The sequence below is a fragment of the Anabrus simplex genome, chromosome 2 (assembly GCF_040414725.1).
Source record: "Anabrus simplex isolate iqAnaSimp1 chromosome 2, ASM4041472v1, whole genome shotgun sequence".
Classification (NCBI taxonomy): Eukaryota; Metazoa; Arthropoda; class Insecta; order Orthoptera; family Tettigoniidae; genus Anabrus; species Anabrus simplex.
Window position 1 is genome coordinate 1,220,924,015 of NC_090266.1, and position 23,337 is coordinate 1,220,947,351.

Genomic DNA, 23,337 nt, shown 5'->3' on the forward strand with positions numbered 1-23,337 from the left:
ATGGATATGGCAACAAGAATCAAGAAGAGGATATGTTAATGGCCTTTTTCCAGAGGAACCAACTAATAATAGGAAACACACGGTTCAGGAAAAAAATTACCAGAAGATTACCATGTATGGATGGGGAGACAGAAGAACAAGAACGTTGACTGATTACATATTAGTGGTAAAAGGACATCGGAAGATCTCATGGATGTTCGAGTTACGAGGAAGGCCTTGGGGATGACCACAGAGCAGTGAGAGGTCACAAAAATATCAAGAAAAGGAGAAAGAAAAATTAGGGTCTGGAGATTGAAGGAAAAGGAGGTTCAGGAAGAATTTCAGAAAGAATTACAGAAACTGATACCAAGGACAGGCATTAGTCCTGTTGAACAGGAATGGAATAATTTTAAGAGTGCATTTGTACAGTGTGCAGAGAAAACGTGTGATAGAACATCGGGAAAAGTAAGAGAGAAAGAGAAAACATGGTGGATTTATAAAGCAAAAGATAAAGTAAAGGAAAAGAAAACTTGGAAAGATGCAAAACACAAAAGACTGAAGAGAATACAGTGAGATACATAGAAGCAAAAAGAGTTTGCGAAAAAGTAGTAGCTGGAGAAAAGTTGGGAAACATTCACCCAGGAAGTAAAAGAAGATTTGAACTGTGGGAAAAAGTCATTATTTGGAATTACAAGAAATTGTAAAAATGAAACGGTGAACACAGGGTTTGTGAAGAATAAAGACGGAGTAACACTGACAAAACCAGAAGAGTTAATGAACAGTTGGAAAGAATATTTCAGTGAACTGCTGAACATGAAACACCAGACGTGCAGAGAAGGTATTCAGACAGGAGGAATAGAATAGAAGAAGTAACAGAGAAGGAATCAGATGTTAAAACGAAAGAGGTGGAATGGGCAGTTAAAAAAAATGATGTTGGCAAAAGCTGTGGGAATAGATGAAGTATAATTTGCATACAAATTTTTATTTTTTATTTTTCTATTCCACCTATTCAATTTCAATACGGGTCAAAACATGAGAATAGATGAAGTAGTCGTAGAAGTGACTGTAGGATCAGTTGGACTCCAGTGGACTAACAGAATACTCAAGTGTGTATGGAGAGAGGAAAAGGTGCCCGAGCATTGGGAAAAGGGGGTTATAATACCAACATTCAAGAAAGGATATAAGAAGATGTGCAATAACTACCATGGAATCGCCATTGTCTCCGATGTTGCTGAGATAATGGAAACTATATTGGAAAGAAGAATTAGAGAAAGGGTGGAAACTCAGTTACAAGGTCAACAGCAGAATGTAGTTTCATTCTCATACCTGCCAACTTTACAAAACCAAAAATCAGGAGATTTTGACATAAAAATCAGGAGATACAATTGGTTGAAACTGCTTTTTCTATATGTGTGCAATACAGGAGTACTATGGTATATAACACTTATTGTCTTAAAATCCGAATGTTGGTATACGAGGCTACAAGGCTACAAATTACACATCTCTATTCCCTCACAGGAAGTATGTGAGTGAGATGATCAGTATCTGATAAGCCTTCCGAAAATAGTATGAACTCGTGCTCCACATGTGTGAATCAGTCATGCACTTAGATGCCATTACTTAGCAAATGCATAGATTAATATATTGCATCACGCGCCTATGCAATTACGCAAAGCACAATGTTATTTTTAATCTAGTAATAAATTAAAATTCGCCATAATTGTCCCCAAATGGCTCCTAAAATCTCTAGAAAAGTCACTAGTCGCTATCTTTGAAATTCTATCAATTACTAAAATATTGATGTGAACGAACACGAACAAAGCATGCAAGATCGAGAGATTTCTATCGATATACGCATCGAGATATACAGGTTTCAATAAACATCACACATTCGTGTGCATTTCTCGCATTAATAAACGTCAATATTTCATTTGAAAGCGGCCAATGAGCGACAGGACTTCCGGCCACTGGCGTATAATGCTGAAATTGTGGGATTTGAAAACAAATGTTTAACGTTCACAAAAAAATAAGCTAAAATCGGGATAAATAATAGATTAATCGGGAGGCGGGAAAAACTGTTGAAAATTGGGAGTCTCCCACCTCAATCAGGAAAATTGGCAGGTATGCATTCTGAGACAGATCACTGAAAAGAATTGGAAACATGGGCAAGACATACTGTACCAGGAGCATGAGAATGGTCTTAGGGAGTATTCAGTTCTTAGGAGCTGGTACAGAGAAAGGAGTTCACAGAGCGAAATAATAGATGTTATTTTGCAAAATTAAATTTATTCAACTGGCTTGACGCATAAATAACTTCATTATTATCTTGCATTGGAAATTAGGAATTAATTGGAAATTTCCTCTGTTAGATTTGTTCTTGAATGTTTCAATAAATATTGTGAATCCTGATAAATACTTGCAATGAATGAAAATTGAAAATAAACTAATATCCTTCGTTAATTTGTAAAGTAAATATTGCTTCGTAATTCTCTATAGAGTTTTTCTAGAATAATCACTTGTAGTGCCTACAGTCACTTCACATCATTATTTGAAATACCTACAGTCTTTCTAAAATATTACCTTAAATTTCCTAAAGTCTTTTAACCTTTTAACTTAGCACTTGAAGTTAAATTAGCACTTGAAAATAATGAAGCGACTTTCATGAAGTTCTTACTGGACTAGTGCTATTTGGCATATGTGAATGATTTCAAAGTAATCACTGTCTTTAACAGTTCAAAAAGTTGGACATTAAATGCACTTGTACCACCTGAATGTTTATGACGCTGGAACTGGGGAATGCGGTTCTACGAACAGCATCTGGAACTCCTTCAATGTCGTGAACACCACATTGTACCACGTTCAATCCCACGCTGTACCACGTACCATCTCCCACTTCGAGTCAGGTGTTAGCTTGATATGAGGATGAAACACTCGGTCAAGATTTCTGGTGTCACTTATTAATTGTGAAGTCACGAGAAAGTTCAATTGACGGTAAATTGTGAGTGTTAAAATAGCACGATGTGATCAAGTGAATATTAGTCAATCACTAGTAAACAGTACTTAGAATCGCACTTTGAATCACAGTCTGTCACGTAAAATTCAAAATAAGAATCACACCTTGATATAATTATGGCTTTGAGTGAAAGTAAAGCAAAGCACAGTTTGAAACAATTGTGGTTTCGAAGCACAAAACACTAACCAAAGTCAGATTGTTATCATCGCACCAAGCTTTTCGCCCCATGAAGAGACTGTAGATTATATGGGACCCTTCCCTCAATCAAAAGGGAATGGCAATAAATTCATCCTTGTGTGTGTGTGGATGGTTTTACCCAATTTTCATGGCTGTTTTCTACTAGGCTTGCCACTGAACAAACTACTATTTTTTTTACCTCAATTCTATATTAGCATAATTTGGACGATGTCAGTATACTGTTTCTGATAACGCTAAGGCTTTTACTTCCAACCTATTTCATAAGTTCTGTATTGATCTCTCTATTTCACACGTCACTACGTCGGCATACTACCCACAGCCATCTATCGCTGGGCGGGTTAATCGAAATCTTCGATCAGCACTTATTGTCTTACTCCACAAAGACCATTCTCATTGGGATACTTCCTTGCATTGGTTATCTTTAGCTTTTAATTCGGCTGTTCACGAGTCCCGCAAGTTCTCACGATTTTTCTCTTATGTTCAAATTCGTTCCAAACACTCCATTGTCTAATTTCTGGTCTACCAATGAGTTCTTACCAGAGACAATAGATCCAAAGAATATCCGGGATCTATTGAGGAAGGCTAGGAATAATTTTAAGGCCTCTTATGGGAGTAAAAACCATGACCATGACGAAAAATCACCAATTTAAAAGTTGGACATGGTTAAAAATTTTGTTCCCATGGGCAAGATTGCCCCCAGACTTCACAGACCTTGTCTAATTATGGATTTTCTCACTTCTGTCACCCTTCTCGGTCTAGGAAGCCAAGAATAATGGCCGAGAGGATTCATTGTGCTGACCACACGACACCTCGCAATCTGCAGGCCTTCGGGCTGAGCAGCGGTCGCTTGGTATGCCAAGGCCCTTCAAGGGTTGTAGTGCCCTGAGGTTTGGTTTGGGTTTTTTTTTTTTTTTTTTTTTTTTTTTTTTTTTTTTTTTTTTTCCACCCTTCTGGTGAGTAATCCAGAGACTGAAAGGATTTTCCATGTTCACCATTATCTGGTAAAGCTTTTCTCATTGTTTCTTTAAATGTCACCAAGTGATTAAACCATTGGATTAATTATATTTCTTTTATTACAGTATTTTATACGTGTATGTTTAAGTATTATAGGAAGTAAAGATGAGGACTTCTGCTCTTCTTGTTCATCAGAACTTATGTGAGTACCTACTCATATGGTTAAGTTGCATCCTAAACTTTAATTTTTGTTTTGTTGTAAATATTCATTTATAAAAACCTTACCTTCTACGATTTCTATGTATTCTGCCATAAGCGACAGTTACTTTGGCCACAAAATTTGCATGTTACAGTGCCCATCATTACACCTGAGATGTCAAGCAGTCAACTTGGGAGACAAAGACCAATACATATTAAAAACCAAAGAATGTTTTCAAGACAACACTTTCCTTATCAAACGCAAAGATCCTACTAATAACATACAAAGGAACCTCAAAATCTTATTAAAAAATACACACTTTCTTTTAACAGAAGTAGAATCCTCTAAACTTATAGTAATGAATCCTCAAATACCCACTGCTAAAGCTTATCCTAAGATACATAAAGAACATATTCCAATGAGACCTATTATTAACTACAGAGCAAGCCCAACCTATAAACTCTCGCAATTTATTCAAAGATTTCTCAAAAAGCACTACGTATTTTTAGCTAAAAAAAACGTACGGAACTCAATAGATTTTTGTAATAAAACAAAAGGATTAAAGATTGAACCATATCATAATCTCGCATCATTTGACATAGTAAACATGTACCCGAACATTCCCACAAAACAAACAATAGAAATCATTGAATCTACCTAAAAAGCCACAGCAATCTAAGCACTTTAGAAATAGAAGAGTTCATTAAATTACTTAATTTTGCCATTAGTAACAACTACTTTAAATTTCATGATACTATCTATCAGCAACAGGGTTTACCGATGGGATCTCCCGCTTCTGGTATAATCGCCGAAATTTACATAGACTATTTAGAGCACACATACATCAACAAAATAGACATATTTTTTTGGTGCAGATTTGTTGATGACATTTTTGTCATCATCGATAATAGGTCCACAAATGAAACTGATATATTAGATAAACTCAACACAATAGATTCCCATATAAAATTTACCATGGAAACCGAAAACAATCGCAATCTGAACTACCTGGACATAACGACAACTAGACATGATGACCACCTTTCTTACAGAATATACAGAAAACCCACGCAAACCTCAAATACAATTAAAATGGATTCCGTTCACCCCAATACACACAAAAGAGCAGCCTACTATAGCATGATACACAGAGCATTCAATATACCGTTAACAAAAGAAGATCTAAACAAAGAATTACAACTAATTCATGACATAGCTAAGAACAATGGATACAAGAAAGAAATGCTTAACAAAATCATTCACAAAATAAAATCGCAACCCAAAACCAAACTAACAAAAGTAGACGAATCCAAGAAAGATTACGCACTATTCACCTTCAATAATGCACACATATACCCCATAACCAACATTTTTAAAAAACATAACCTAAGAATAGCTTTCAGAACTACACACAATAGTACCAACATCATACACAACGTCAGAACAATCAACAGCAACAACAAAAACAACCACTCAGGGGTATACCGTATCAGATGTAATAATTGCGAGACAAGCCATGTCGGACGCACCGGTAGAAACTTCCTAACTCGATATAACGAACACATAAATGCGGTAAAAAACAATAATTTTTCCTCAATAGGACAACATGTCGCTGACTATAAACACAGTTTTACAAACATCGATAACGATATGCAAATCCTAAACATAAACCCCAAAGGCCCCCTGCTCAACATAACAGAAGAATTTTACATTACTCTAGATCAGTACACCAATCCAAATTACAACATAAATGAAATCACAGAAAAAACTAACATCATCTTCAATACAGTTATCCCCGCTCTAAAAAACTCTTACCTTAAGTTAATTGACAAACAGAACGCGACACGTAACAGGAAAACATCAAACAACACACCCAGCTCCACCCCTACCCCCACAACAACAACTCTCCCTACCCCTCCTTCCCTTCCCCTCACAGCAGCTAGTATGAGCCCAAGAAGAACACGAAGTAGTACACTACAAGCTCGCACGTCAAACGCAACTCAGCTACACCAACAATAGTAAGTACATATTCAAATTTACACACATAACCTTTAGACATTCCTCCAACATAATATCTCTCATAGCTCAATCTTATCTTCCACAGATAAACATAACACCATTGCACAGCTACAAATGGGAAAGGAGCCATTACTTTGAACCCAATTTTACGGACGCCACAGGACAACAAGATTTGATTCTAACATAAGGCAACATACATAGCAGAGCTGAACATATTTTAGCCGAATTTTATCCATACATCTGGCAACATTTTTTAAAATTGGAAAGTGTTTTATCCCACATGAAGACTAAATCTTTTACTCATGCAATTTTACAACCATATCTTTTAAACTCCAAGAACAGCAGCTGTGTGTACAACTGTAAATGCGACTTAAATACGAGAGTTGATGAATTGACCAACAAGCAAGACACGAATGTTCATGTGCACAAAATGTTTTTTATATATTGTATTTTATCCTGTACACACATATATATATATAAGTTAGTTTAAGTGAAGATATGTTTTATACACTAATTTTAGGACCTCAACATAATATTTTAGACATACAGTTGCAGTATTGTACATACTGCGGTAGGTTTGAAACTTTCTCTGTATGTTCCGAGAGGTGCTGCCATCTGACAGAATTTTTTTCACCTTCGTGTATCTAAGCAGTTCTCGTCTAGGAATCCCCTTATTATCTGCTACATAGCTGCGTAGCGCAAGAACAACCTATGTGGCGCTTGGCGAGAAGCTCAGTCAGTGTGCCGCGAGGAGCGTAGTATTTCGTGTCCCGGTGTGAATGTTTTCAGCTCTCATAAGTTGTTTTGTTGGTATTGCACCCTTGAAAATTGGTTATTGGTTTGTATGGAAAGAATATTTTATTACTGGGGTGGAACAATGCATAAAATTACCATCCAGGAAGGAGCTTTCAACTCTGCACTGTCTGCTAGCCCGCAGTGAAACAGGTTTTCCCCGCCGTGTAAGCGAGTCTGGTTTTTTTTGTGTGCCTTGTTGAAGACAACAGATGAGTAGCACGTGGACTCAAACTCTACCAGACCAAAAGCGATCAATACTTTGAGATTTTGACGTCATGATATTTAACCAATTGGATTGCAAGGTTAGCCCGATCGCTAAATCTCAGCCAATAAAATTCAATTAACAAACACACCTACGTCTTGAAGAAATAAATACCCATGTATCTGGGGGAATCTCTCTCTTTTGCTTTTTTGTGTCTTCAGTTGTCTACGGGAGTAATTACTTCGCACAAGTATAAGTCGTCGTGTTGTAAGAGCACATGTGTTATTGGAGACGGCATAGACGACGTTGAACATTACAAGCATTCATTTGATGAAAGACGATATTTTTTTCTGCTTCTGAGGAAATTTTGAGATACGGAAATATTGGAAACGCAGCAGTTCAGATTTCCTTAATTTTATAAATCTGAGGGAAAATTTAAAGTACGTAAAAACAGTGCCAGCTTGGAGAATCGAGTGTGTGTTGGGAACTATTACTAAAACATACCTTTTAGTTTCAGCTTTCACCAGAAGACGGAAGATCACTAGCAGTCCTGAACTATTTCGGAAGAATGGAACTTCTACATTACGACGGAGTTTGTAATTGTCCTAAGTCCTCGCCTGCTGCAGCCATGTGTAACTAAAATGTGAGGCATAATTCAGCCCGGGGGAGAATAATATCGGAGATGGAGTTTGGTTAAATATTCACTGATCATCAACCGAGTCCAGAAGCCAAGTCTACTACAGCTAAGATTTTAAATTATACTTTTCTCTATTTTCTGTTGTAATAATTATGTAGACGTAGTCCTTGCTTGAATATTTGAGATCATTTCTAATAGTCTTTGTAGTTAGGAATTTCACTCTTCTTTCACTGGTGTTGGTAGATTTGATGTGTGTGAGAGTGTATTTGGGACCTATAATTTGTTCTATTTGAGTGAGTGCTTCGTGACATGTTCTCACTGTCCCATGATAAGTCGAGGAAAGTGTTAAAAATATTTGACCCACGCGATAACATTTATTAATTTATAAAATAATGATGGAATAATTTTTGAATTATTTGGGGCAGAATATCGACGTGTTCTGTGAATTTAGGATTTTTCCTTGATGTTTTGTGGTTTATCATAGATTCGAGATAGGATAGAGTCATCTATGATTTCATTAAACCATAGCCTACGATGACGCGACCGCGCGCGTATTATAATAATAATAATAATAATAATAATAATAATAATAATAATAATAATAATAATAATAATAATTGACATTACGGTCTAATAGAATGTTTAAAGGCCATGAGTGTAATTATTACTGTGCTTATAAATGACTAATGTGTGCTATATTGGAGTAGATGTTGGCCTGGAATATTGGTCGTAGCTTGAATGTCCACAAATTTTGCATTTACTGTTATTGGTATTTTTGAGACTTGTAAATGGATCTTAAGATAGGATTTTATTTGTGTGTCCATTACATGAGTCGGTTAAGGAAGAGAGTGTGTCTTTGAACATAATTTCTTCTTATGCAGCACGTATTGATCGATAATTTGAGGTAATAGGAGATTAAAAATAACGTAGTCGTGACTCATAGACCGTATGCGCGAATGCTTATTTATCTATGACTGTAGGCAATTCTATGGACTTTTTAGTGATGATTTCTACTGTAAAATTATCCTGGAACATCGTTGTGGAATCTATTTCATTGGAAAAGTGATAATCCTGTTACAATCACACGTCAGACGATCGTAATGGTAGCCCTTGTCTGATATTGTCATCGGGAGAAACTCTCATATTTCAAATAAAATTTAAAATTAAAAATCAAGAGATAGGGTTCGATAAATCTATTTGATAATATTACCGTGGACCAAAGCTTGAATGTGAGATGGATGAATGACTGATTTTTTTGTAAATGTGATTTTCATGGTGATATTTCGTTATGATATGTGTACGCTGTGCGCGTAAAGTTTTTGACTTTTTTTGTTTGTGGCGAGCATATTTGGCTCAATTATAAATCTTTAAGCAATTTTATGACGAAATAAGATAGATTAGGATCTTTGCTTCTAGGGAAAATACTTAAGCAAGGATCACGTCAATGAACTAAGCTCACAAAATGTAAACTGTTTAACTTTACAATGCGAGAATGTTAAGTCTTTATTGTGAGTTGTGCACAACGCTAGGTTAATTGACACAAGAGTAAAAATCTAATGAGTTGAATATTGGATTTCAAAATAATTTAATTAAATAATTTGAAGCATAAGTAATTAATTAGGATAATATTTAATTAATAGAAATGATTTATTTGATTTTTCGTGTGAGGTAAAAATATGACTCATTGCAAAATAAATCGCAGAGTATTGTTAATTTAAATAATAATTTGAAAAATCAGATTTTTGATATTTTGAGATAGGATTTTCTCAAATAATAATTTAATTAATTTCGTAATACGATTTATTAAGACTCAGTTTCGTATCTTTGCAGAATGCAATTTAATGAACTGTGGGTGAATTCCAGCAGGGAAGAGATAGATATTTTTTCATTCAAGATTTTGAAAATATTAATGGAATTTGGAAAGTGCTAATAATTTCTTTTTTATAAATGTTAAAACCCATATTTTTGTTAGTGTTTTCATTTGTCGTCAGTCCTTAGGTTGTCCCTGTCCTCAATAATTTAGCGTTGCCTGTAAGCGAATGTTCCGCCTCTGGGACTTTTCCTTACCGGCTGAGCTGCCCGGCAAAACAGGGGCAGTATATAAATTTATCTTGTGATTTATTGTTTTAATTCTACATGTAGCGTTTCCTGTTTGTAGTCAACATGTCCAAAAGGATTGTAGATCTTCCGAGTGATGATATACGGGATATTCTCAAGCTCAGTGAGGAAGATAGTTGCAGTGATTCTAGTTTAGATAGTCATGGTGAAACTATCCCGCTATTAGATGCTCCAAGCACGAGTGCTTCCGTCGGAGTAGGCCTGTTGCCTAGATGCCGTGGACAGGTGTCGAGTTCGAGCTCCGATGAGGGTAGCGAGTCAGAAAGTGAGAGCGATTTGCCTCCTACTCCGCCTAGTGACTGGGATGTAAGGGGATGTAGGAGAGCCCGATTTCCAGCTACATACCAAAGTGGAATTCAGGGCGAACTTTTAAATAAAAAAGAACCGGACGAAATATTTGAGCATTTCATTGACGATGAACTGTGCGAACTTATTGCAGAGCAAACTAATCTGTACGCTCAGCAGTCAATACAAGCTAGTATAGGAACAGCTAAAATGAAAAGGAGAAGCAGGGAGAGGGATTGGGTTCCTACTAACAAGGAAGAAATAAAACTTATTTGGGATCTTTCTTCTTCAGGGTATAATTCAAAAGCCGAAGCTATCTCATTATTTTTCACGTAATAGATTGTTTGCTACGCCCGTGTTCCACGAGACCATGTCCGAGAAACGTTTTTTCCTTCTACTGAAATTTTTACATTTCTCAGATAATGAGGCTTACGATCGGCAAGTATCCCCAAAACTCTACAAAGTGAAGCCAGTTCTAGACATTCTTGTATCAAAATTTTAAATGTCCTATTTACCAGATGATCGTCTATCAATTGACGAAAGTTTACTCCTTTGGAAAGGTCGCTTGGGGTGGAAAATGTACATTCCGAAGAAGAAAGCTCGTTTCGGGATGGAATCTTTTAAATTATGTGAGGCTAAAACAGAATATGTGTGGAATATCCTGTGGTACACAGGCAAGGAAACTGAGCTAGTAAATGAGGTTTGTGGGGTAAATATTTCTCAGTATACCAAGCCCTCGAAAGTAGTGTTTGCTCTAGCCGAACCTCTTCTAAATAAGGGATATCTCATAGCTCTAGACAATTATTACAGTAGCCCGGAACTCTTCGATCAGCTCAATGAGTTTCAGACAGACGCTTTTGGCACTGTAAAATCTAACAGAAAAAATCTTCCGAAGGACGTCATGGGGAAAAAGCTGAAAAAAGGGGAGGTGGCTTTTGCCTATAAAAACAAACTCATGGCCTTGAAGTGGAAAGACAAGAGAGACGTCTGCATGCTGAGTAGTATTCATGACGCGGAAATGCACACTGTTCTAAACAAGAAAGGAGAAACCAAAGAGAAGCCGGTCGTATGTATTGAGTACAATGACTCAATGGGAGGGGTGGACTTATCGGACCAATGTATCGTGCCATACAGTATGGTGAGAAAAAGAATGAAGAAATATTACCACAAGAGTTTTAGACACCTACTGGATATAACAGTGTTCAATGCTTTTGTGATATACAAGAAATACGGCGGTAAATTCACTCAGCTGGAGTTTCGTATTCAAATTGTGCAGAAACTATTTCAGAAGTATGCGAACGCTACTCCTAACGCAGCCTTGCCAATTCGATCAGTGAGACACGCACACGTTGACTTGTCAACTCGATTCTCGGGAAGGCATTTTCCAGATTTCAATCCAGCCTCGAAATTAAGACTGCACGCAAATAAGAGGTGCGTTGTTTGCGTGGCGAAAGGCCAGCGGCGGGACACCCAGTATTGTTGTGTAATATGCAATGTCGCTTTGTGCCCCTCTCCTTGCTTCAGGCTATACCATACAGTTGAAGTATGAGCATTGAAAATATGCCAGCGAGTCTCAGGTTCCATACTCGGGGAATCTGAGAAGATCGTAGTCTACACTCGGTGACCGCTGTACATTCTGCGTGCCGGCAACTATCAGTGACCATCCTGAAATAGTTCTTTTCAATTTTTTCTCCAGTCATTTGTTATAGCTATTGTGTGTAAATAATTAGTGTAAATAGTGTTGAACAGTGTAGTGTAATTTTGTGTAATGTGGTGACAAAATTGTGATGAATGAACTCATGGATTACTCGCTGCCCTCTTCAATGGCAAGTTATAGGCCTACGTGGTGAGTAAATTTTTCTATTTTATTTCAGGAAAATGTGATATTTGAGTGAATGTGTCTGTATTATTTGGAGTATATGATACATTTTTATTTGTGCGTTACGCATTTCAACTTTGAATTAATATAAGCAACACAAATAATACTCCGAATCGGAGTAAATATGAAATGGCACATAAGCAATTTTTGCACTGACACTGGATGAATTGGAAAATCGTTTTAATTGTAAATAATAACACAATTTACACCGCAACGTATAATTTTATGCTAATTTTAACATAATATAATATTTAAGCGGGTGTAGGTTGGCAAAAACTATTTCTTTTCTAAAGAAAAAATTTACTGAAAATGATTCCCCACTATGCAGGAATTCCTCTTTTATGACCTCCCCACTTAACGGGTTAATATAAGCAATAAACAAGTATTGATTGGTGGAAATTCTTTCCTATTTTTAATTATTCTTCCTCACCAAACTAAAATCTCTTTCCACTGGAGCATTGCTATGGGGTACTAGAAGAATAGCCATCATTAGTTTACTCAGTGAAGGGTACTTCCTCATACCTGAAGCATCAGTGATCTTCGATATTTCAAACCACAGTCTGTCGGCCCTTTCATCCTTGTCAAAAGGGAATCCATCAAATTGGAAACAACTAAACTCAGTTTCCAAAGAATCAATTTCTTCTGATGACAGAATTTTAGGAAACCGGTCAATCAGAAATTCTACCGATAAGAAACTCTTCAATTTCATCTGGAAAACATCAGCAACTTCAGCATGCTCGAGAAACTTAACCCTAATTGGCCATTTGTTAACAATGTACTCCCATGTTTTTGTATAGAACAGTCTCACATCGGAATAAAAGTTTTTCAATATAGTTTCATCTAGAGAAACTGCCCTTATGTAACCCCTTGTGTTTGCCCCAATGACCAACTTGCTGTCACTTTTCTGCAACTTAGCAGAACTAAATTTCACATCAAGCAAATTAGTATTTGACTCTGAAACAGAGGATGCTCTCACAAAACAAACAATAAGGTCACTGAAAAATTCATTTAACTCTGAGTGAAGTTTAAGAATAAGCGGTGTCTCTTGTCGGAGGAATATGTTTAAGGAGTTGAAAAGTGGAAGAACAGAGCTGAGAAACAAAAGGTAAAGCTTAGTAGATGGATTTTCGAATTGTTCCTTAACTTTCAGAAATTTTGAGTTGGCCTTGTCAGAATCTGATTCACAGAAGAGCATTTTTAAAGGGTTCCACTGTTCTAAGACCCTTGATACACACTGTAGAAGAGATAACCACCTGGTAGAAACTTATTTCAAAATTTTGTGTGGCTTTTCACCAAAGATTTCCTGGCATACCTTTAAAACATTTAAAGAATTTTGCCTTTTTGAACTCTTCAGCAAATAGTAATATACATCAATTAAAAACAAGAGCACTGCACCCCTTTTGAGCAGCTAAGTGTACAAGATGACAAGCACAGCCTTGCACACGAATATTAGGATTTTCTTTACAAATGAAGGAGCTCACACCTTTGGAAACACCAGTCATAGTACTTGCATTATCACATGCAAAACCTACGCAGTTATCCCACGGAATCCCCCTCTTCTTCAGTTCATCATCCAAAATATTGAATATTCCTTTGCCTGTATTGTCGCAGGATTCCCGAATTGTAAGAATTATTGTTGAAATTTGCGTAGATTCCTCATCGAAAATCGTCACAACTAATGGGTAGATATTTTGTCATTCATATCGTTACTGCTGTCTGTTGCCAGGGCAAAGGGCTGGGACTTCATTAACTCTCTTACCTTTCCCTCAACTGTAGAAGCCAAAGTTTTAACTACCGCTCCCGTTTTTGTTCTCGTACAACCGTACTTCGAAGCTATTTTCGAATCGGGTAACATTTTCTTGAACAAACGTCCAGCACGGTCACTGCAGGCTAAAGGCAAATTGTGTTCAACAAGAAAAGTCGTAAACAACAACTCCGCGTTTGTTACTGAGCTTTCATCTTCCGAGGATTTAGCAAAAATGGTTAAATTTTTGTTTGTGTCCCTCAGCTTAACTGTATCCGTATGAATTTTGCTAGCCACATGTTTACGACAGTCGTCTCTCCCACCAAAAAATCGCGGCTACACACACTACAAAACACGTGTGAAGGAGATTTTGAGGAACGAGGTAAACAGGGCCATTCTTTTGAGTATTCTTCCCTGAACTTTTTTGGTTTCCTACTAGCGTCACTGGTCACGGAAACTTCACCACATGTATTTTACTGCACAAGATATCGCTTCATTGTTTATTTCAAACTGTTCGCATTTCGTCACACGCGATTAGTATACAAATACTAGAAGAGCAATATTTGTAAATTTGGCAACCTAAATTGCAATAAATACTTATTGAACAGTCACGCATACAGTATTCACAATGAAACGGGGGTTTGCCACCACCGCCGCTACTTTGCCGCCAAAACAAAGACAAGAGAACTCAGATACTTGCATGGAAGTCTGATCATGTGAGGAACAAAGACAACTCAGCAAGATATACCACTTCACAGGTGGATGTTTTTTCCGATACTGGAAGCATACATTGCATTCGGCGTGTGAAACTCTAAATATTCTTAAACGAGGATTACTGAGAAATCCGAAAAGAATATTCTGAGACTTCAAGCTGAAATGGCATTCCTGGTGTATTTTTTTGAACACTTCATACACTTACATTTAAAAATCAACAAAAAATCGTAATTTGTGGTGTGTCATTCGTAAAGGCGTAATTATGATGGGTAATTCGTAATTATTACCATTGAATCGTAATAGTTGGCATCTCTGCATCATGGATGACATAATGAAGAACATCAAGAAAACCTCTGGTGAACTAAATGCAATGGCCTTTGCTGATGATGTTATGATCTGGGGAGAAACTAAGGAACAAGTACAGTCGAGACTCAATGAACGGAAGGTTAAGTTCCAGGAGTTTAATCTCAAGATAAGAACTCAAAATGGTAGTGATGGCAATAAACAGAGAGGGACGACCAGCGAACATCATGCTAGGAAACCACCCACTACAATGTGCGGAAAGCTTTACCTACCTCGGCAGTGTAATATCTCGAGATACACCAGCCACAAAGGAGGTGGCAAGTAGAGTGCAGAAGAGCTCTCACTTTTACCAGCAAGTACGAACACTCCTCTGGGATCCCAAAGTACCAACAAAATTAAAGCTGGTGATGTTCAATCAGTACTTCATACCAATCTTAACCTATGGTATTGAAACCTGCACCCTCACTAAGAAAGACTCATCAAGGTTGCAGGTCCACAATTCAAAAAACCAAACTGAACAAGTTAAGGAATAATGTGGTTAGGATGGAAGCTGGGATTGTTACATCATTGTTAGATCGGGTCAGCATGTCCAGACTGAGGTGGTATGGTCATGTAATGACGATGGAGCCAACAAGGACAGCATATGTTAACTTGGAGAGACATGTGGCATGGAAACGGATGGTGGGAAGACCAAGAACCTACTGGACGGACATCGTAAAGATGGACATTGCAGATCGGGGAAGGACACTGGAGGACGTCATTAACAACAGAATGTATCTCAATAAGACAGAACGGAAGAGGCTCGCCAACAGTACCCGGGAAACTGGAACTGTAAAATGATTATGATGATGATGATGATTAGAGCCTGGATTTCCATGCAAATGCATGTTTTTAAATAAGCTAGCTACACTTCTCAAACTTTGCAAATATTAGTTTTACGGCTTAACAATTCCAAATAACCGTAGTTTTTCCGTGCATGTTTTGGCATTTTTTTGGAGAAAATTCATGCATAATGCATATTTGGAAGATTTTGGATTTAATAGCGCATATTTGGATGTTTAATATTGCATGATATGACTTCTATTCTGACTTTGACGCATATATATTAACTTGCATCATAGGGCATTTTCTGAATGTTAGTTTGCAGAATTTGGGACAATTTTTCACGTTGTAGGCTACAGTATGTCTATTACTCAGAGACGGAGAGAATGTATTCCTGGCATCCTATGTGACAACCATAGTTAGTAGCCTACATACGGTACAGGTCCTACAGTATAATGCAATTAACCAAACACTTTCTTATCTGTTGCTTGAGTAAACAATGACGTAAGTCGGAAGGCCCCACGTCGAAATCTAATTCTTAGGAATAAGGTGTCCCAGTTTTACAGTTGTACATTGCTATAAATTGAACCGTAAATTGTGCATTAATCATTGACGGCTCATTTTTCGTCTGTTAGACGAACAAAAGAAACCTTGTATCGCACTTCTGTGGCGCCGCGTTACTGGGATAGCAGCTTACAAATTCTGGTTTTTCATTGAACCCTCTACCGTTGTTATCCTGGAATGTCCTACCCGGAACTCTCAAACGTCACACGTCTGTGTTATTGCAGCAAGCAATCGTTACCACTTACTGAGAACATTCAAATGTGTCTGCAATCATCGCATGGAGAAGCAGCTGCCGCAGAAAGAGATAAGTTCAACAAACTAATTCGTTCAAATCCTGATTTTGAATTCGTCAAGCTTATAAAATAGATTCACAATTAAGTATTTATTATTTTACACCTAGTCGATGCAATGATTGCTTAAGGCAATTTCATGGTTAAAAGTGGTACATGTTTCGTATTTTATCAACATCTTCAGCCACATAACACTGTTTAGATGAAAAATATATAAAATTGACAAAGTAATGCTTAAGAGGAAGTGTCCTTAAAATTAACATAAGATTGACAACATTAAAACAAACAAAAACTCAAGAGAAAATATATAAATTATTACTACAATTGAAAGCAGTTGTCAAGGAAACACTTGTACAATATTCCATAGAGAATATGTCCTAAATGAATATTCTTTTCTTAATAATTCATGAAAAAAGGTTGAATTATAAATTATACAGTTTATAAGTAATTGTCGAAATGAAGAAAACCAGATATCACAATGTGGTTCTTATTATTAATGCAGATGAAAATATAACTAATTCCTAGTTGTCAATTCTTATTAAGCCTGCTTTCCTCTGGAACAGTAACTCCTGTCATTCTGTCACAGTCTTGTGTCTGGTGTAATATTGACGATGCGTTCTTCCTCGCTCTTGCACTTGAGGAGGAGGAGCGGGGGATATAGGTGTGTCAAGAACCTCCTTGCTGCCACTTATAGCTTCAACTGAGGAGGAATAAGTTGTAGGGCTATCTGTAGATGGAGAAATTCCAATTCTTTTTTCGTGATCTTTCTCAAGCATTTTCAAATATATTAGAATTTGATAATATAAAGGATTCTTATATTCTACAGCCTCATTAAGGTTATCATTTTTCTTTATAAGTTGGTCTAGATGAATGTATAGATCTTCATATGTGTTCATTAAGCTTCCCTTCTTTAATTTCTTTATGATGGTCAGGTCTTGTTCTATGTTGGTAAATTTATGACCTGTGGCAGTTATGTGTGATCCCATAGCTGAGAATCTTCTATGTTTTTCAGCATTCACATGTTCCAAATATCTAACTTTAAAAATTGCGGCCAGATTGTCCTGAGTATGTATTCTTGCATTCAAAGCACGTGAGTTTATATATTCCCGAATCAAAAAATTTATCTTTTTCCGAGAGATTTATTGTATCATGGTTGAAAATACTATGTTTCATGTTGTTATTGGTGGAAAATGCAATTTTGAAATTTTTTCTCTTAAATAAATTTGTTATTACGTGTATGTTTGGATTATTATATGTGAACATGATGTATTTTTCAGTTTTACTAGGTTCGATTGCTAATTTGGAATGCTGCTTCTCCGAAAATTTATTAATTATTTTATCAATCGTGTTATTGTTGAAACCATTCAAGAGGGCTTGTTGTCGGATAAACAACAGTTCTTTATTCCTTTCAGATTTGGATAAAGGAATACTAAACGCTCTGTTAACGTAACTATAATATGCTGATCTTTTCTGTGCCTCAGGGTGTAACGAGTTGTTCTTGATAGTGGTCAGTGTGAAAGTAGATTTTCTGTGTATTTTGAAAGAAAATCCTTTTTCTTCTCTCGTTGTGACTATGTCCAAAAAATTCAGTGATCTCTCTACTTCCTCTTCTAAAGTGAATTTGATATTGGAATCCAAATTGTTCAATATATTTAAAACTTTATTGCTATCGGTAAGTCTGTTATCTATTATAGCGTAAACATCGTCCACATATCGTGTCCAAAAATCCAAACCCTCTATTTGATAATTTTCGTGTGTTCCAAAGGAAAGCAGGCTTAATAAGAATTGACAACCAGGAATTGGTTATATTTTCATCTGCATTAATAATAAGAACCACATTGTGATATCTGGTTTTCTTCATTTCGACAATTACTTATAAACTGTATAATTTATAATTTGACCTTTTTTCATGAATTATTAAGAAAAGAATATTCATTTAGGACATATTCTCTATGGAATATTGTACAAGTGTTTCCTTGACAACTGCTTTCAATTGTAGTAATAATTTATATATTTTCTCTTGAGTTTTTGTTTGTTTTAATGTTGTCAATCTTATGTTAATTTTAAGGACACTTCCTCTTAAGCATTACTTTGTCAATTTTATATATTTTTCATCTAAACAGTGTTATGTGGCTGAAGATGTTGATAAAATACGAAACATGTACCACTTTTAAACATTAAATTGCCTTAAGCAATCATTGTATCGACTAGGTGGAAAATAATAAATACTTAATTGTGAATCTATTGAAGTGCGATACGGACCATGAAACTGATTTTATGTAAGCTTATAAAAGACGTATTGTGGTGAAAATGCAAAGGACGTACAATTTGACCTCACTTTGTCCAAATGTCTTCATTGAATTATGCATCTATCACTTCTCGTGACATAAAAAGATAATTTTCTGTGCTTAAGTATGTGCTGAATGATAAACGGATGAGCTTAAATCAGGACAATTTGGAGAAATTAGGGTAGTTTTTGTTCATGTTTCAAAAGGAACTGAATTTTGATAGTGCATATTTTCTAGTTTATTGTGCATGTTTTGCCATATGATAGTGTATGAATGCATGCATATTTTGAGATTTGATAGTGCATGGAAATCCGGGCTCTAATGATGATGATGATGATGATGATGATGATGATGATGATGATGATGATGATGATGATGATGATAGGAGTTCCTAGACAAGCTTGAATTTGCCAAAGCTGGGGCTTCCGGATGGACAATGGTGAGGTTCCAACCCACAAGCATACAGCTACACAACCTTCGCCACATAGCCAACTTGCTCAGTGGTGAACCTACCCACTAGGGCCAAGGTTTCATATCTCAATCTTTAGCATAGGGGTCATCTGCCTATCCCCTCTACTAAGGTTGAAAGAAGAATCCCACCTTCCAATACTTAATGTTTTTATAGCTGAGTCAGCTAACAACACAGTGGGACCCGCGGGGAGACTCTTTCAAAACGCTTACCTACAAGTTTACACAAGACCTAACTTCAACTTTGGTTTCTCAAGGAGTTTCCCTGGTCCTCGTAAAAAAAAAAAAAAAAAACAACCTTCAAATTTTAAGTCCACCAATGTCAGTTTTGAGTTATGTAAAGTTTATATAAAGTAATGACAGTAATTTTTCCTGCTTTTGGCTGAAGATGTTCCATACGTTAGGAAAGAAACATGTACTGACCTTTTAATTAAGTAGTCAGACTTTAAGCTGGATTATGTATGTATTTTCATGGACTAACTATCAAAACATTAAGTATTGGAAGGTGGGATTTTTCTTTCAACCTTAGCTGAATTAATGCCAATACGGAATCAAAACAATGATATTTATACGTTGTAACTCAATGTAGCATTGTAGAGGTAATTTGCCCCTTAAATCTAGGTACTAACAGCTATTGACTTATAAAATAATTTCTTTCCTCACCTGAAGATTAAGTTTCGGCATAGGTATGAAGTTAGAACCTCCTCTAGTTGAATCACTATAACCACCATCACCTCCATATCGACGATTTTGTAGAATTGCAGTTCCCTCAGCAAAGACAGATCCAGTTTCCTGGAAACAAAATACAAAATATTATGATTATTGCTGAATGAGATGAATGTAATGACCAACCCCCCCCCCTTTTTTTTTTTCAATTTGTTTTACATTGCACCAACTCTGATAGGTCTTACGGCAACAATGGGAGAGGAAAGAGCTAGAAGTGGGAAGAAAACAACCGTGGCTTCAATTAAGGTACAGACCCAAAATTTACCAAGTGTGAAATTGAGAAACCACAGGAAACCAAATTAACAAATTCCTTCCATAATCCCTTAGTTGCAGCAAAAATGGTAACTTCATCAGATTCAGTATAATAATGGTGTAAGGCCTCCACATAGGCCTGGTGCAGGTCTTTTTCTAGTAGACGGCCTACTAGGCGACCCGCATGTCTGTGAAGATGAAGATGAGGGCCCTACCTAATATGATTTCTAATGTTGAATACGGCACACACACCCAGCCCCCGAGCCATTGGAATTAACCAATTAAGGTTAAAATCCCTGACCCGGCCAGGAATCGAACCTGGGACCCTCCGAACCGAAGGCCAGCACGCTGAACATTCAGCCAACGAGTCGGACAGATTCACAGAGAGGGTGTTGAGTTTCCGAATTATGAGTTTTACAGAATAAGGGGTGGGTTATTCACAACTCATAACATATTACTCTAATGAAAGTTATAACACAATACAGGATACAGGAAAGTACAATATACCCTATACAATTAAAAAGAAACTTATATACAATACTGTAGAAATGACCATTTCTTTGTAAGAAAAAAATGTTGTGATGCTTGGCTTACTCTTGTAGCCTTGTCATGTAGGTGACGGACAAGCAAAATGTCCGTAATGTATCCATACCGTGTAGGTGATGTTAGAAATCACAGTATTACAGTCTAGATCTTAAGAGACCACATTATTTCAAAGATGTTCTGCTTGACCAGCAAAGATTATTTAGCAATTAAAAGAAACAAGAAAAATAGTGCTCAAGTTGTCGAGTTATACAGAAAGTCAAGTAAGCGGGATTCTACTGTGTAAAGTTTTTAATCTTGTTATTAACTTTTTTTCACAATGAAAATGTTAACAATAACGTACCATTACACTATTCCAGAAATGAAAGTTCAATCAAGTCAGAGTAAACGTGATTACCCGTAGCGGAATTAAGTAGAACGAATAACTTCACAGTATGTCACAGAAGATCAGAATGACGCAATATCGAAATATATAATCATGATGGCAGTGTAAAAAAAGATAAAGATTGTTGAGAAGACCCAACACTGTGAAAAGAAAATTACACAAAATGACTGACAATCTTAGCATATAGCCATATTGCAGTCCGAATTAATCATATAAAAATTTCAATAAAAATGGAAGAGAATTGGATAAAAAGGATATACCAGCTAGAATAATACACTGAGTTATCGCGAAACAAAGTGAAACATAATAATAAAACACATTATTTCCATCCCCAAATACTTGACAAAAGTTGGAACCTAGCCATCTATAAAATGCTAATAGAATTGTACCGACCAAAGCAGCAAGAAGCCACAATAATGCAATAACATCGCTCAAACCTATAAAAGCAAACCAACTTAACATAGATTTTGAGAGTATTGCAGACATTTTGGAGGTCTGGTAATAAAAATTAGAGACCAAACCAAGAAGTTAAAAAAGAAAGATAATTATTCACTTAGAAGGTTTGACAATATTAACACGTATCAGCTGATCTCATATATGTCTTTTATTTCCATAAACACGCATCTCAAGATATCTCTTTAAGAAGATGGACGACAGGCTACCTAGGGTTACCTGAGCTGAACGTGCTGAACTGACATCACAGATGACGACCAAATAGCCAGCCATGAACCACGAGGATCGCTCCCAGCAGCAGAGAATGGATGAGACCTAAACCATTCCAAAAGCGAAGGAAAGGAGATAAGTTTCTTGAAATAAAATACGTAGTTTGGTAGGTAGTATTTGAGTAGATGAATGTGTAGTCAAAGTGGTATCGTGCCATTACAATAATCAAAATTAACCTATATTACGGTAGATTCTCGCAAGTGATTTCTGTATAAATTGATTTAAAGGGAGTAGGTAGTCATTTATACAAAGAAGCAAATCTCAGATATCAAAAGAAAAAGGTGATCCAAGTAATGTTATGCCATAGCTGAAGACAAAGTTCTTATAAGAAGATGATGTTATGAGATTATACAGACTCCAAGTAATATTTTGATACGAATGTACGCGATATATTCAAAGAATACAAGTAGGTGATACGTTGTTATTATAAGATAGGTTATGAGATATGAAAAAGTCACCAGACAGGAGGAAGGTTATTACGAATTAAGAGGCAGTTGATCCGATATTGAGAGTATATGAGAATGAAACTACTTGTGCATCAATGAAGGTTATTATCATTATGAATGGATAATTTATGAAAGTATAGAGTTGTTATAGGAAAGAAATGAAAGATGGATTAAATGGAAGTATATTCTACACCAAAATGAAAGAAGAGATTGATTGTTTAAAGCAATGAATGTAATGATTGATGCAAACTAGTAACACTGTATGTTATCAAGAATCCATGTATTACAATAGTTGCAACGTATTTTAACTTTCATTTTAAAAAAATGATAGGTCATGGTCATCTAAAGATAGCCTATGAAAACAAATGTTTACTGCACTTGGACATCAAGGCAAAACTCCTTGTAAAAGCTGTATTGTGTTAAACTGACCATGGCACAATTATATATATATAAAAAAAATTTGCTAGTGGCTTTACTTTGCACCGACACAGAAAGATCTTATGGTGACGATGGGATAGGAAAGGCCTAGGAGTTGGAAGGAAGTGGCTGTGGCCTTAATTAAGGTACAGCCCCAGCATTTGCCTGGTGTGAAAGTGAGAAACCACGGAAAACCATCTTCAGGGCTGCCGACAGTGGTATACGAACCCCCTAGCTCACAGCCAACTTGCCCGGATCATTGCCACTGTATGGGTTGTCTGGCCCTGCAGTGTGGGGGGCAACGCATCCTCTTGTCACCCGGTGGCCCCAGGTTCCATTCCCGGCTGGGTCAGGGTTTTTTAATCGTAATGGAT

General features: G+C 36.5%; 1 protein-coding gene across 3 annotated transcripts in view; it reads right to left on the reverse strand.

The window, feature by feature from the left end:
• The window catches only part of Polr3D (RNA polymerase III subunit C53), a 354,052-nt gene that overhangs the window by 174,378 nt on the left and 156,337 nt on the right, over positions 1-23,337 (reverse strand). For all 3 annotated transcript variants that reach the window (XM_067142235.2, XM_067142236.2, XM_067142234.2), the window contains exon 4: positions 20,135-20,263. In XM_067142235.2, the coding sequence (XP_066998336.1) occupies positions 20,135-20,263 (129 nt within the window). The remainder of the gene's footprint in view (positions 1-20,134; positions 20,264-23,337) is intronic.